Genomic DNA, 15494 nt, shown 5'->3' with positions numbered 1-15494 from the left:
ACGACAACTCATTGACAACAGTATGGCGAGCGGCATGCTCTTGTACTGTATGTCACTATTAGCCGCTGCCTACTCACCAACTCCTGTCATACCACGTGCATAGCCGGCAGTTGGTGGAAAAGGAATAGTACACAGCAGGCCTGGTCACTGTCAGCCGCTGCCTACCCACCAACTACCAGCATGGCACGTGCGTAGGCTACAGTTGGTAGAACAGGAATACTATTCAGCCGGCTATACCTTCTTGGAAACCTACCTTCGGCTATAAATACCCCAAATGGTATGATCATCTCATCTTATCATCTTATCATCATATACTATCTTGTATCTTATATCTTATACCTGATATCTGCTCTAGCAATCTCTTAATATACACTTATATTCAAGAGCAATCTAGTCTGATTCTCACGCCGGAGGGTGGTCACAAGGAGGTACCCCCCCTTCTCAGTGACGAGCTCACGGTGTCTGTTTTGCAGGTTATCAGAAGAACCATCTTTGCCGGATCTAACCCCTCGTGGGAAACATCTATTTAACCCCCAGATTATCCGTAATCTGCCCGGGGTAACTTAGTGTTTCTTCATTGGCGCCATCCGTGCATAAAAGCTAGAACTTCATTTCTTTTCAGTTTTTTCAAACTTCTGGAAAGATGGTTAAAGAAACTCCGGTAACCACAACCCCAGCTACTGGGGAGAATACCGGCGACTACACAGTTTTTACGAACACTACCCCGGTTACCCAAGCCGGGGCAAGTGTAGTAAATTTTTCGAACACTACCCCAGTTACCCAAGCTGGGGCAAGTGCAGTAAATAATCGCTCACTGGGATTCACCGATACCCGGTTAGAGAGAGAACGAACGAGGCTCCCCCGCCAAACACTCGATGAAATTAAAGCGTGGGCGGAAGCACGTCAAAAAGAATTCCAAGCTGAGTTGGACGAACGCTTGCGTTCCGTCCAACAGGCTGACGAATTCGGAGAGTACTGGGACAATGATTCGGAGGAATCCGATAGTGACGCAAACCCTCGTCATAGGGCGAAAGGGAAGCGTAAGGAAACGGACTCCCAACCGAGAAGACATTTTGAAGAAACCTTCAAACCAAAAAACACAGGTGGAAATCCAGGTGACTTTTCGAAAACATTTACACCAACTGCTGCAAAGGCGGGAACGTCCAAATTTGCAAGGGATATTGCGGAAGCAATCGTCCCGAAAAGTGCCAAACAGATGTCCAACATCGGCACTTACGATGGTATATCTGATCCAGACGATCATTTGAACAGGTTCATAGCGGGGGCAACCGTCAGTAGTTGGACGGAACCTACGTGGTGTTACATGTTCCAAATGACGCTTGTTGGGGCAGCTAGAGCGTGGTTCGATCGTCTACCGGTCCACCACATCTACGATTGGGAAGACTTCCAGCAGAAGTTTAGCCAACACTTCAGCCAACAAAGAAAGTATACCGAAGAGCAATGGACAATCCTCAAATGCATTCGAGAGGAAGATGAATCTTTGCCAGACTTCATCACTCGCTTCAACTCAAAGAAGCTAAGTCTGGGTAATATCAGCGAAGATCTTGTTCGCGCTGCTTTCATCCAGGGCGCGAACGACCCAGAGCTCATCCGCACCTTAACGGGTAAAGATGGCATGCCATCCACATGGGATGCCATCATGACAGCAGCAAAACGCTTTGCGGAAACGGAGAAGCAACTGGGTAGAGATCTCCCCCAGAGCACAAACCTCTACACCCAGAAAACAAGAGAAGACAACGTCCTTACCGCCCGATTAAACAAAAAGCGGAAGCTAGGCATTTGGCAGTCAAGGGTAAACTTTGACACCTCATCCGGCTTGCAACATCGGTTAGGCGGAAGAGATAACGTACAGTCAAACCAGAACTCCAGATGGACGCCGCTCACCAAAAGCGTCACCGAGATATTCGCCACTGAGGAGCTCCCATGGCCAAAGGCTCCAATAATCCGACATCGTCACAATGCTGATCGGAGCAAATACTGTGACTTTCACAGGACAAAAGGCCACAACACTGAAGAATGCACAGACGTAAAGGACATGGTCGAAGCATTTGTCAGAGATGGGACGCTCGCGCACCTCGTGGCGCAATGAACGCTGAGCAGGCTGATGCGTGTAGAACCCCAGTTGGGGAAAACACGAATAAAATTACAGCTTCAATGTTGGAGACTACATACTGCGTAAACAACGAGATCCCGAACCAGGTGCATATCGGCTCGATGGCACTCACATCCCAACAACATGGAAGGGAGCTCAATTACACAGTTTGCATGTAGATCAATTCCAAATTTGTAAAGAAAAGGCCCAGAGCCACTTCTAATGGAAATGATTCTCCTTAGAACATCGACGCTGATGATTTTACATTTATACTTTTATGAACTTTCAACACTGATGCCGGTTTTCACCGCATACATAAGTGTGAAAGTCGTTGCGTGGGGAAGGCGGCAAAACCCGCATAAACCCAAAAAACTGCAACCTTCACGCAGGTCAGTTAAAGGTAAAGTTCAGTCATCCCACTAAATGAAAGTGCCGGTTTATCCGCATGAATCATGATAGAGGAAACTGAACACTAACCTATTAACAACCGCGCGTCGAACGGTTAATTTATTCAACACTGATGCCGGTTTTCACCGCATACATAAGTGTGAAAGTCGTTGCGTGGGGAAGGCGGCAAAACCCGCATAAACCCAAAAAACGGCAAACCTTCACGCAGGTCAGTCATAGGTAAACTTTGGTCATCCAACTAAATGAAAGTGCCGGTCGTAACCGCACAAATCATGGGAGGAAACCGAACCTATTGACAACCGCGCGTCGAACGGTTAACTTATTTAAAATACTTTAGAAAATTTCTAACAGAAGGATGAAAAAAACCGCCACGCAGGTTAGATGTAGGTAAAGTTTAGCCATCCTACTAAGTGCAAGTGACGGTCCTACCCGCACAATCACGAAAGAGGAAGCAAAACTTCAACCTATTATCTACCACGTTCAAAGGTTAACTTATCCTAAACACTTAGAAATTTCTAAAAAGATGAGGAAAACCTCCACGCAGGTCAGATGTAGGTAAAGTTTAGCCATCCTACTAAGTGCAAGTGACGGTTCTACCCGCACAATCACGAAGGAGGAAGCAAAACTTCAACCTATTATCTACCACGTTCAAAGGTTAACTTATTCTAAACACTTGGAAAATTGCTAATTTAAACTAAAGTATGCAAGTCATATAACGTTTATAAAGCAAGGAATCCAGTGAAAATAGCGGTCTTACCCGCACAAAGATTTATATTTCATAATATTCATTACAAGAATGGCCGGGTAACTACCCGCCTACAAGAATATAAATCTATACAAGCTAAATATATCCTAGCAGTGGGAAGGGATCTTCAGGATCAAGCTTCAGGGCCACTTCCACTTGGACCAGCACCATCAGTAGAGCGTGGCGGTTCAAGGAAAGCTTTAAGGATAGCTAGCCCATCATCAGCAGCAGCAACTTCGTTCACCTTCTCCACCACCGGATGCCGGAAGGCGGCATACTGATTCACTGCTTGGTCGTATACAGCTTCAGTATCCACATCAAATAAAGGGAAGTTGGAAGGCGGGATGCCTTTCTCAACGAACCCTAGACCAAGCAGGAAGCCGGCCTTTTCCCCATCCTCATGAGAAGCGTTGAGGGTTGCGCTCATAGCATCGTCATAAGACGTATCCGCGAAGACCCGATGCACAACCTACAAGAGAATACAAGTATCAAAACCTTTTCTATTTACAAAGAAAAGCGTGAAGACATGAAGCTAAACATACCTGAGACAACGCTTCTCGAAGAAGCCATTCCTTGGCAACCAGAGCCTCCTGGAGGGCAGCTTGAGCTTCGTTACGGGCGCGTTCGGCTTCACTTTTGTTGAGGTTGGCAAGCAACACTTCTTTAGCCGCAGCCTCTTCGACGCCCTTTAGCTTCCGCTCAGTGTGGTCAAGCACCCCCCTCTGGTCCAAGATCTCTTGGAGCTTCTTCGCGTCCTCCATCGCCAAGGCATCATGAGCCTGTTGGAGCGCCTCTAATTTAGCTTTAAGTTCCTCATTCTCGAGGCGTAGAGGCTCAGCAACAGCTTCAGCCTTGGTGGCCCTTTCAGTTGCGTTCCTAGCAGTTTCCTTAGCCAGCCGAAGCTGTTCGTTAACAGCTTGGGCAGCCTTGGAACGGGCCTCGAGACGGGCCTGAACTTCAACTTCAAGGGCCTTGAACGCCTTCTCCTTCTCCGCAGCGGCCGCGGAGAGCCTCCTATTCTCCTCCCGGACAGCCCGCGCCTGAGCTACTTCTTGAATGCGAGCTGCTTTTAACTTGTCGTTTTCACGACAAAGCAGCTCGACGCGCGGCTGCATCCGGGCCAGGAGAACCCGAAGCTCATTGGTTAGCCTACCCTTCTGGTAGCTAGCCATGGCTTCCCCCAACGCACCACTGGGAGCTGCGTGACGAGCCCACTCCACGCACTCCACAGGTGTGCGAAGGGTTGTTCCTCGGCGGATGTTCCATCGTGGAACATACACTTCATTGGAATCCGACACTGCAAAAAACAAAAAGGCAGTTAGAAAAAGATGATAAAAAAAAAAAAAAAATAGGCCAAAAGAACCCTACGCACCTGTAGGGTCAATAACAGGCCGATAGCCGCCAAACCCATCACCTGAACCTAAGGGAAATCCGTCCAAGAGGTCAGGTAGATGGGAAGGAGGCAGAGGTTGGCGAGAAGCCCCATGCATACCTGAAGGATCGGCCGTCGTTGCCGATGACGGAGGAGGCATGGTGAAGGCCGCCGCGGTCGCCGCTGCGGAGTTCGCAGCAAAAGTAACCGCCGGCTCAGTGAAAGATGCGGTAAAAATGGCACTGACAGCCGGCGGTGATGTCGTCATAGCTGGAACAGTTGGCTCAACGGAGTGAGCAACTGAACCAGCGGAAGCAGGCGCAGCCGCCTGGGTCGTCGCCTCAGGTAGGCTGACCAGGCCTACCGTCATGGGCGGGGAAGTACTCCTCCCCGCTCCACCCTGGAATGCGTCAACATCCACGCCTGCACAAAGAAGATTAAGTATTAATGATGGAAAGCTATGAAGTTAAAAATAAAGTTTGTACTTACGGGTTTTCTTGAGCCTAAAAGTGCTGACAGGCGGGGATGAACCCGATGGAGCCGGCCTCTTCACGCCGCTCACCGTTGTCATCCTGGGCTCTCCGGAGGTGACAGTCGTCGCAGCCTCCGGAGCGGTGGTCTTATCACCACCGGGGTTCCCCGCCACCTCCTCGCTCTCGGCCTCTGAGTCAGACCGAGGCACCGGATCGGCAGTGGAGGCCACCTTCTCCTTCCCCTTCCCGCCGGCAGCCTTCTTCTTCCGCACCAACGGAGGACCATCTGCGGATTCCTCATCAGAACATAAGATTAGAGGAATTCCAGCAGAGGTTTCAGCATTGAGGGGTCGAGGGTTGAATAACGCCTTACCTGGCCGCCTGGCGCTCAGGATCTCGTGGCCTAGCGGGTAGACCTCCACGAACCGATCCGCCGTTTGTTCTAGGATGGGCAACTCGTTCTCATCTAGAGCACGAGTACCCATCCGAGCGGGACTGTCAGCCTCCCGCGGATACAGGAGCGACTGCAAGTCGTTCCCCTCTGAAATAAAAGAAAAGCAGTTAGAAGACAAACCTATATAAACAAAGTAAACAGAGCATACCGTAAGGAACAGAGTTCAAACCGTATTGGAGGACGATCGGGATCTTTTGCGCATCCACATCCTTCCACACCCGGCTCATCCCGAGCATCACCATCCCGGACTCCGCAAACCGGTAAACCGGAGATTGGACTCGGGAAATCTTTGAAAACCATTCCGCCTCCTGGTAGTTGGAGGCGTGAAGGCTGGGGAGAGCTTGCCCATTCTTAAATTTCATGGCAAGAGGGATGGCGCGAGCGGAGATGAAAAAGAACTCCCGCTTCCACGAACGAAGACTGCGCTCGGTTGCGCAAATCTTCAAACCCTTTATACGGGTTATCAGAGTATACCACCCCTGGATGCACCTCCAAGAGTAGAAGGTCATCAGGCGGTCGACGAAGGGCTCAATGCCCAGAATCCGGCACACCCACTCGAAGTGGCGAATCTTCGCGATCGCCATCGGGTGCACCTCGGTCAGGTGTACACCGTGCCTCTCTAGGACACGGTACACAAACTTTGTCAATGGGAACCTAAGATTCCCATAGACAAAGAATGCAGCATATACCCCGATCTTGCCTCTGGGGGCATCATACACCGTCTGATGGGGTTCAGGAAACTCAGGCTCGAGAGACTCGAGCATGAACTTCCTGACGATGTACTGATATAGATCGACAGGCAGAGCACACTGGCACTCGCCAGCAGTACTCTTGTCATCGGCGTACACCCCAGCCTCCTGGGCTGTAGCCTCAAGATCGTGAGACGACATCTTGCAGATATGAAAGAAGAAAACGATTTCAAGAGAATGCTCGACTGAAAAGATGAGTATTCGCCGGAAATCGTTTTGAAGATGAAGAGAAAAGTGAAAGTGTGGATTACAAAGAACCCTCTCCCCCTTTATATACTAATCGCAATTAATGCGATGAATTTAATGCGGAAGAGAGAGAAATCGCATGTGCAATGAAACTATGACACGTGGCAAAAAGCAAGCTGGCAACAGCTGTTGAAAGGACGCGTACCATTAATTTCGCGGCCACGCGCCCGAAAAATCGCGCCCACGCGCCTGAAAAAGCGTCTGGAATGACCAGGTACTGTCACGTCACCATAACTTCCTGCACGTCCTGACACAGTCAGAAGAAACCGTCGCACGACGTTTCAGCAGTTTGGACTGTTCTTATCCTTTCACCAACTCTTCGAATTTCAAAAAATTTCAAAAAGATTCAAAAGTAAGCGGGAAAATACCCCTTACCTTGGCAACCAAGTAACTGTAAGACAGGTGCGGGTACAGTGTTAAGGCAAAACCCTTCACATACTTAGCACCTGCAGGGAATTGAAGCCAAGAATACCTCGGCAACCAAGTAACTATAAGACGGGTGCGGGTACAGTGTTAAGGCAAAACCCTTCACATACTTAGCACCCGCAGGGAATTGACGCTAGGAATACCTTGGAAGTAAAGTAACCGTAAGACGAGTGCGGGTACAGTGTTAAGGCAAAACCCTTCATATACCTAGCGCTCCGCAGGGAATTGAAACCAAGAAGGATCTTCTGGGCAATGCTTGTGGAAACGGGAATAACATCCCCGCATAGCGGGAACGTCGAGAACTACATTGTTTGAAGCTCCAGGATGGAATTGGTGGTTTTAACATAATTGATCACTATGTTCAAAACTACCAAAACCTCATGGAGAATCCACACAAGTGAGACTCAACGCTCCTGACTTGCGAGGAGGTTACAGACCTACCCGCATCATACCCAAAGATCAAGCAGGAAAGTCGGGAATTTCTGCAAGTGACAAGGACTTCCGCGGGAAGAATCCCCATGGAAAACCTTAAAACTAAACCCTTTTCAAAACCCTTTGCTTAAGTCCAAAAGTTCACCTCACTTTATTAAACATTCATGAGAAGAACATTGGACTGGGGGGACTTGAAGAGGTAGGTCCCAGCAGAGCCCAGTTGGACCCGCAAGACTCACCTTGAAAAGAGACGTCTGCGCAGAAACCAACTGGATCCGCAGGACCCACCATGCTCAGAGACGTGACGTCCTTACGCGCAGTACGCAAGCTGTTCCCGCAGGAAATGCCTCCCAATGGTGAAGTACTCTGCCTGTTCCCGCAGCTGCGGATACAAGCCATCAGGGAAGGCCACCCGCGCAGCAAGGCTACACGCACAAGGCACTCAGCTCTCAAATAATTCAGTTGTCACCTGAAGGAATGAGCAAAGCCGGGAACAATCCCGCACAAAGGCGGGAGGGGGAATACTCCCGCCCAAATAAGCCAGTCCGTACGATACGGGAAGATCTTTTGTACTGTACCTGACGAGGTATGGGCAAAAGATCTGACCAAAGATACGACAGCTCATTGACAACAGTATGGCGAGCGACATGCTCTTGTACTGTATGTCACTATTAGCCGCTGCCTACTCACCAACTCCTGTCATACCACGTGCATAGCCGGCAGTTGGTGGAAAAGGAATAGTACACAGCAGGCCTGGTCACTGTCAGCCGCTGCCTACCCACCAACTACCAGCATGGCACGTGCGTAGGCTACAGTTGGTAGAACAGGAATACTATTCAGCCGGCTATACCTTCTTGGAAACCTACCTTCGGCTATAAATACCCCAAATGGTATGATCATCTCATCTTATCATCTTATCATCATATACTATCTTGTATCTTATATCTTATACCTGATATCTGCTCTAGCAATCTCTTAATATGCACTTATATTCAAGAGCAATCTAGTCTGATTCTCACGCCGGAGGGTGGTCACAAGGAGGTACCCCCCCCTTCTCAGTGACGAGCTCACGGTGTCTGTTTTGCAGGTTATCAGAAGAACCATCTTTGCCGGATCTAACCCCTCGTGGGAAACATCTATTTAACCCCCAGATTATCCGTAATCTGCCCGGGGTAACTTAGTGTTTCTTCAGTCCCTGACAAGAACATAAAGGTGGAATCAAAATTTTGAGGTTAGCCATAAAAGGTGAAAAGTTTATAAAAAGACGAACAAAACATTCACATATAGACATCCTATATAAACCCAAACATGTTGAACACTACCACAAACATAACCATCATAGTCCAACTTGTCGAATTTGAGACTAACATGATAACAAACGTATAAAGCCAAAACAAAACATATATAAAATGTAAAAGAAGATGTAAAAATAAAAACTAAAAGCTAAAAGAAACGATATATAATTGGTGGCTTGGGGCAGTTGGTTCCTAACTTTTATACTAAAAGGAGAATGAAACCACCCTTACACCTACACTTGCCACGTACCCTCACTCCCAACGTGTCACCATCTTTTGACGTCCACTGTCAACATCCACCATTATCTTCCATAAATACTCACTTCTTCCACTTTGGTTTCTGCCAATATTATTATTATCAATAATAAACATGACTCTTAACCAACCCACCGATCCGCTTAAACTCCGATCTTCACCACCGATCCACCTTCAATTCATTGATATATGTTACAAAGTAAAGACCGTAAGTAATAATAACAATGGTGTTATTCAAAGCTTGTTCGAACGAGCTACAAGTACGGGTACTGATACTGGTCATGTTAATATTATCCAAGAACGAAATATCTTGCATGGGATAACTGGGATGGTCCACCCTGGTGAGCTTCTGGCCGTTCTAGGGCCGTCAGGAAGTGGGAAGTCCACGCTTCTCAACGCGCTAGCTGGGAGACTCCCAGAGCAGTACTTTACTGGGAAAGTACTTGCTAACAGCCGGAAGCTAAATAAAGCAGTTCTTAAAAGAACTGGCTTTGTGACGCAGGATGACGTGCTTTTCCCGCACCTTACTGTGCGGGAAACTTTAATATTCTGCGCGCTCCTGCGTCTCCCGAGGAGTTTATCTCGGCGGGAGAAGATCGCGGTTGCGGATTCGGTTATTTCCGAGGTGGGATTGTGTAAATGCGCAAACACCATAATTGGAAATACTTTTATTCGCGGGGTGTCGGGTGGCGAACGCAAGCGCGTGAGCATCGCTCATGAGTTATTGGTGAACCCTAGTTTGTTAATCCTGGACGAACCAACGTCCGGGTTAGACTCGACGGCTGCGCACCGGCTGATCACCACTTTGGGTGGGCTGGCCCACCAGAATGGAAAGACAGTGGTGACGTCGGTGCACCAGCCGTCGAGTAGGGTGTTTCAAATGTTCGATTCGGTACTGGTATTGTCCGAAGGACGATGCATTTATTTCGGAAAGGGGTCAGAGGCGATGAGATACTTCGAGTCGGTGGATTTTCGGCCGTCATTTCCGGTGAATCCTGCTGATTTTCTGCTTGATCTTGCAAACGGTATGTTTCTATTGCATATTTGACTTTTTGTTTAAAGTTTGTTGACTTGATGACTATGTCTAGTCAAGAACATTTATTGTGTCGTCCAAACCTCAAACAATCGTTGGTGCACATCAAGTGAAAAGAAATGGCCACTTGATTAGTACAGCCAAAAATATGTATCTATCAATATTATTGTTACGACTTATGCCCCCTAAATTCTTGACGTGATGCGTCATACTCAAAATTTAAGTTATTATTAATTCAAGGTGTACTATACGTACAGTGCCAAATCTTTATACAGGCAGTGTAGAAAGTGTGAAAAGGTTATACGGGTTCTATGGCCATCATTAGTTGTGTATTCTATCATGTCGGTCACTCTTGTGTCTTTGTGACACATTATACACCTTGTATGATTGAGACGAATACCAACTCATACGCTCATGAGATATAATACAACATCGTATAAGTTATAATCTTAATTAGTTAATTTGTACAATATGACTTGTTAGTGGTGTGTGGTGATGCATATATTCTTGTACCCTTAATACAATTATGACCGATCAAATCAGTAAACGCTGAAGTAAATCCGGTTCAGCTGGATAATTTAATGTGAGGAGATTAATTGAGTAAGAAGGTTTGGTTGAGTTAGTAGGTTTAACTGTTTAATTTTAAGGGCTTGATAGCTCAACAATTCGTATTATAAAGGGGTACAAATGAGCCGAGCCCGAGCCGCTTACTATATATTAATTAATTTTTATATATTTCAAAAAATTATAATTTTGTAATTATAGTTGATATATAACATAATATATATTATTTAGAATTTTTTTCATAACGTATTATATATTTTCACGAGACGGTCTCGAGTAGACTATGAGCAGCTCGACTCGTTTTCACTACTTTGAAACTCAAAGATGAACATGGAAACTGAATAATCACTTAAAATGTACTATGTATTTACGTATATGGTATTATTATATGTTACAAAGGTCTTTATAATTTTGTGAAAAATAATAAAAAAATAAGTATTTATAAAATAATAAAACTGATCGCACCAATTAGATCCGATCCAACTAATTAGGCATTTAGGCTAGTTTGAACTTTGATTTGTCACTTTCAAAAACTCTATATATCAAATTAACTTGTAATAGATTAAAACTAGTGAAAATATTGGATCCTGACCCCAATATTTGTCGTGTCTATTGTCTAATATGAAACATCATAAAATGATTAAAAAATATCGCTAAATCTGATCAAGTACTTTTAAGTTTTAATAATCATTTCTATAATTCTACATGTGAAAACATTTGGAGATGAGTATTTTATTATAATATATATATTTTTTAATCTTAACGTTTTTTTATGATTTATCATGCATAAAGAAACCAAAATTTATTCAGAGTATTTATAATTCATAATTTAAATGAATCTCAAACTTTTTGTGTACCTAGATACTTACTTACTTAGAGCTGGCCGATCCATATTGTCACCCAAATGTCTCATCAATATCAATATCAATAACATTAATGCATAAATACGATATCTATATTTGATTTTTATAATTACATAGTTATTGAGAAGAATATAATGAGTCTAAACTCTAGAAAACCAACTTGCCATAAGTGCCCTCACACTAAAAGGCTGTGATAGATACATATACATGCACATGAAACTTTGTTAATACTTTTATAAAATCGGTTGGAATTTTATTTGAATTGCTACTCTTATTAAAATATATTGTAACGAATTAAATCAGTAAAAGTTGTACTTACATTTAGTTAGTGGTAAGGCGGTGGTGGAGGCATTTAACTATACTTTTGTTGGTAAATATCTAGTAAAATTAGTTTAGAAAATGAATCATATGTCACTTTAATTATTGTAAGGGTGGTGTGAGCCTATGATATTCTCAAATAACGGATATTAAAATATAATACACGTTATGGACTGGCATTTTAGTTTATTTTAGACATCTAAATTGAATAAATATTTGATATTTAACCCAAAAGAAAATGGTAATAATAATACATTTTTATATTTATATGATGGTGGTTACATTCAATAGCTCTGTCATTACAGTTCGAAAAAAAAATAGCTCTGTCATTATTAGAAGAAAAAAAAAATCAGTTACATAAAAGTTAGATCCTTAAAAAGTAGATGTGTGTAACGACTATTTATAATCCAATAGACTTGTCAAATAAACGGTATCTGACCGTCGTCACGAACTTCACTCTATCTCTCTCCTCTCCCATGGATTGCATACTTTTCTCTAACCACCCTTCTATGGAAAAGGCTAAGGCCTTGCCATGAACGATTTGTGGATAAACCGAATAATCATACGGGTTGATGAACGACCCTATTTTAAACCCTTTAATAGTAGATAAAGGGAAAAGGTGATCACTTAATAATATGTTTACTTTCCTAAACAAACACTATATAACTCTTATATTCCAATACATTTTTATTGGAATAATTTAATTTTACATGGTTTCCAAATTCTATTTTTGGTGCTAGTGGGTGTATTATCTTGTAGCTTGCCACATGGCAGTATTGAAACATGACACGGGTGTCTGGCCCCGGAAGATAGTCCACTTGGATATATTAATATCAACTTGTCGGTTCGCAAAGCATCAAGGTTTTTAGGTTATCGGTAAAGATTAAAATTTTTAAAACACTAACGGGTTGGAAATCAAGTATTTAAGATGATAAAAATTCACTGTTATAAATAACTGAGATTTATAGCTTGAAATATCGTGTTTGGGTCCATCCTTCCTATAGTTAATATTAATAGCTTTAGATTACGTCATGTTTGTAAGTTATTTTCTTTTTTTAACGACAACTTTATATCATCTGAAAGACTTGAACCAATGATTTTCAACACTTTGGTGTTCAAAAGTTTTTCTTTTATTAGTGGACCACCAACCTTATTTCCCATACGGTTGTAAGTAGAGTAACATATTTCACACTTTTTTTTTGAATCATTTAATCGTAGTTTGATTTCTTTTTTTGTTAATTTGTAAAATTACTTGATACATTTAACAACATTTTTGTTTTTTTATTATAAATCGATACATTTAGAGAAAAAGTTTTCTAAATCAAATTCTATACGTTTCTGTCAGAAAGGCCATTTTAACTTGCCACTATGATGATTTGGAAAGGGCATCTTTTCCACAAAAGGAACTATTGAAGCAATAATAATAGGACATGTCACTGTTATAGTGATTAATAATTTTTATATTTTATAGTTTGTAGTGGGGAATAAAGTTTTCTGGTACCTTTATCCATTTTATAAAACTTTATGATTATTCCACGATTTTTATTATTTTCTGTTATATTATAATGTAGAATAATAACTTTGATCTAAATATCACACGTTAAAATTGTTTAGATCTTAGTGATACTATTAATATAACATGTTATTTTACTTAAACTTTAGAGAAAAATTTATATAAACAGTCGCGTAATTAAACCAGTTTTATGTATTACGATGATTGAAAACTTTGTGCCACCTGTAACTTTGATTTAATTTGTGACAGGCGTGTGGCAGCAAGACAATGTAACTGAAAAAGAGATGCCAAACATAAAGCAGGCTTTGATATCGTCTTACAACAATTTGCTAGCATCGAAAGTAAGAGACGCGTGTTTGGATACAGTTTCGAAAGGGCATGCGCTTACGCCTGTGAAGAGTCGAGAGCCAAAGGAGTACAGGACGAAATGCACAAACGGTGTCACCACATGGTTCAACCAGTTCTCCGTTCTCATCCAAAGAAGCCTCAAGGAAAGAAAACACGAGACCTTCAACCCACTCCGCATCTTCCAAGTAATCGCAGCCTCGTTGCTTGCCGGTTTCATGTGGTGGCATTCAGATTATAGGGATGTCCAAGACCGACTCGGTCTCTTGTTCTTCTTTTCCATATTTTGGGGCGTGTTTCCATCGTTCAATGCAGTGTTCGCGTTCCCACAAGACCGAGCAGTCTTCATGAAAGAAAAGGCTTCCGGAATGTACTCGCTATCCTCATATTTCATGGCCCGAATAGTCGGAGACGCGCCCATGGAACTCATTTTACCAACCATGTTTCTTTCAATAACCTACTGGATGTGTGGGCTAAAACCTGAACTTGGTGCCTTCCTATTAACCTTGTTGGTCTTGCTAGCATATGTTCTTGTTTCTCAAGGACTCGGGTTCGCAGTTGGTGCGATTATAATGGATGCTAAGCAAGCATCTACGGTAGTAACCGTGACAATGCTTGCATTTGTTCTAACCGGAGGGTATTACGTGCATAAAGTGCCTAGTTTCATTGCTTGGATGAAATACATATCTTCAACATTTTACAGCTACAGGTTACTCATCTATGCGCAATATGGACAAGGGCGAGACATATGGTATTTGTTGGGTTGTTTTCAGTATCACGATAAACATGCAAGCTGCAAGTTTATTGAAGACGATATTGAAGGTCAAGTGTCTATTGCTTCGTGCATAGTTGTTTTGCTTGTTATGTTCTTTGGTTATAGATTATTGGCGTACCTAGCCCTAAGGCGAATCATGGCATGAGTCGAGTCTTAGTGTAACTATGTTTTGTAACAGACAGCGCACGATAGTAGGAAAACGCACACAAGATGTTGCGATTAACGCATTCAAGTTATAGATACCTAAATAAATGTAAAGTCTTCTATTTTTCATCTCATTTGACAACGGAAAGAACTAATAATTTTTTTGTTGTTGCGCGCGTAGTAGGTTGTAGTTTACATAACTTAGATACCGAACTTTGTAACACATCACACACATCGCAACAAAATTGTGTTGTCTAACAGACATCGACTTGTGTGGTTGAATGACACGATTGTGTGTTTATCGTTGTGGTTTGAGTAATGATGAGACATAAGATTCCTTATTTAAAAAGCGTTTTTCCTGCAAAATAGACATGTTAAGAACTTCCTCTCGTCATTTGCCTGCTCATATTTTGGTCGTATCAAATCTAGGCCCACGCAGTTTGATATCACGATTAACTTTTGGGATTTGAAAAACCAATACTTTGTCAATCCGTTCACACTGACTGTTATATATGGCGAAGACCAATACTTGTATCCCATAACTAAGTACAAAACAATAAAATCAAAGGATCTATTATATATGGCGAAAACCAATACTTTATTGTTATATCCCAAAACTAAGTATTGAAAAACCAATACTTTGTCTTGTGGTGATGGATATGAAATCTTGCATCTAGTGAACACATCTATATAGTTCTGGGATAACCTCTCGACAATGTTAAGTCAAAGGTCTTTATTTGTATCATACCTATTTTTTGTTTAAAAAGACACCCCCCCCCTCGCCCGGGGGGGGGGGGGGAGGGGGTTGTGGAACGGGACTTATGATTTTCCAAATTCCTCTCATTATCATATTCTCATTTTTATTTATTCAAATAAAGTGAGTTTAAAATGAACCAATCATAAACCGAAATAACAAACACTAAACCTCCTACTTTTCATAACTAAAAACCCAAAGCTAATTTAGCTTAACC

General features: G+C 43.0%; 1 protein-coding gene across 1 annotated transcript; it reads left to right on the top strand.

The window, feature by feature from the left end:
- The first annotated feature begins 9066 nt into the window (after nucleotides 1–9066).
- Nucleotides 9067–14657, top strand: LOC143631996 (ABC transporter G family member 25-like). Its single transcript, XM_077100599.1, has 2 exons — nucleotides 9067–9993; nucleotides 13509–14657. The coding sequence occupies exons 1-2, from the start codon at nucleotides 9084–9086 to the stop codon at nucleotides 14522–14524; spliced, it is 1926 nt and encodes a 641-aa protein (XP_076956714.1). The 5' UTR covers nucleotides 9067–9083; the 3' UTR covers nucleotides 14525–14657.
- The last annotated feature ends 837 nt before the right edge of the window (nucleotides 14658–15494 follow it).

Source organism: Bidens hawaiensis, unplaced genomic scaffold (assembly GCF_021521415.1).
Source record: "Bidens hawaiensis isolate Kalapana, Puna unplaced genomic scaffold, B.hawaiensis_p1.1 tig00006332_1, whole genome shotgun sequence".
Taxonomy (NCBI): Eukaryota; Viridiplantae; Streptophyta; class Magnoliopsida; order Asterales; family Asteraceae; genus Bidens; species Bidens hawaiensis.
Note: the sequence above shows the minus strand (reverse complement) of the source record. Positions and strands in the feature narration are given on the sequence as shown.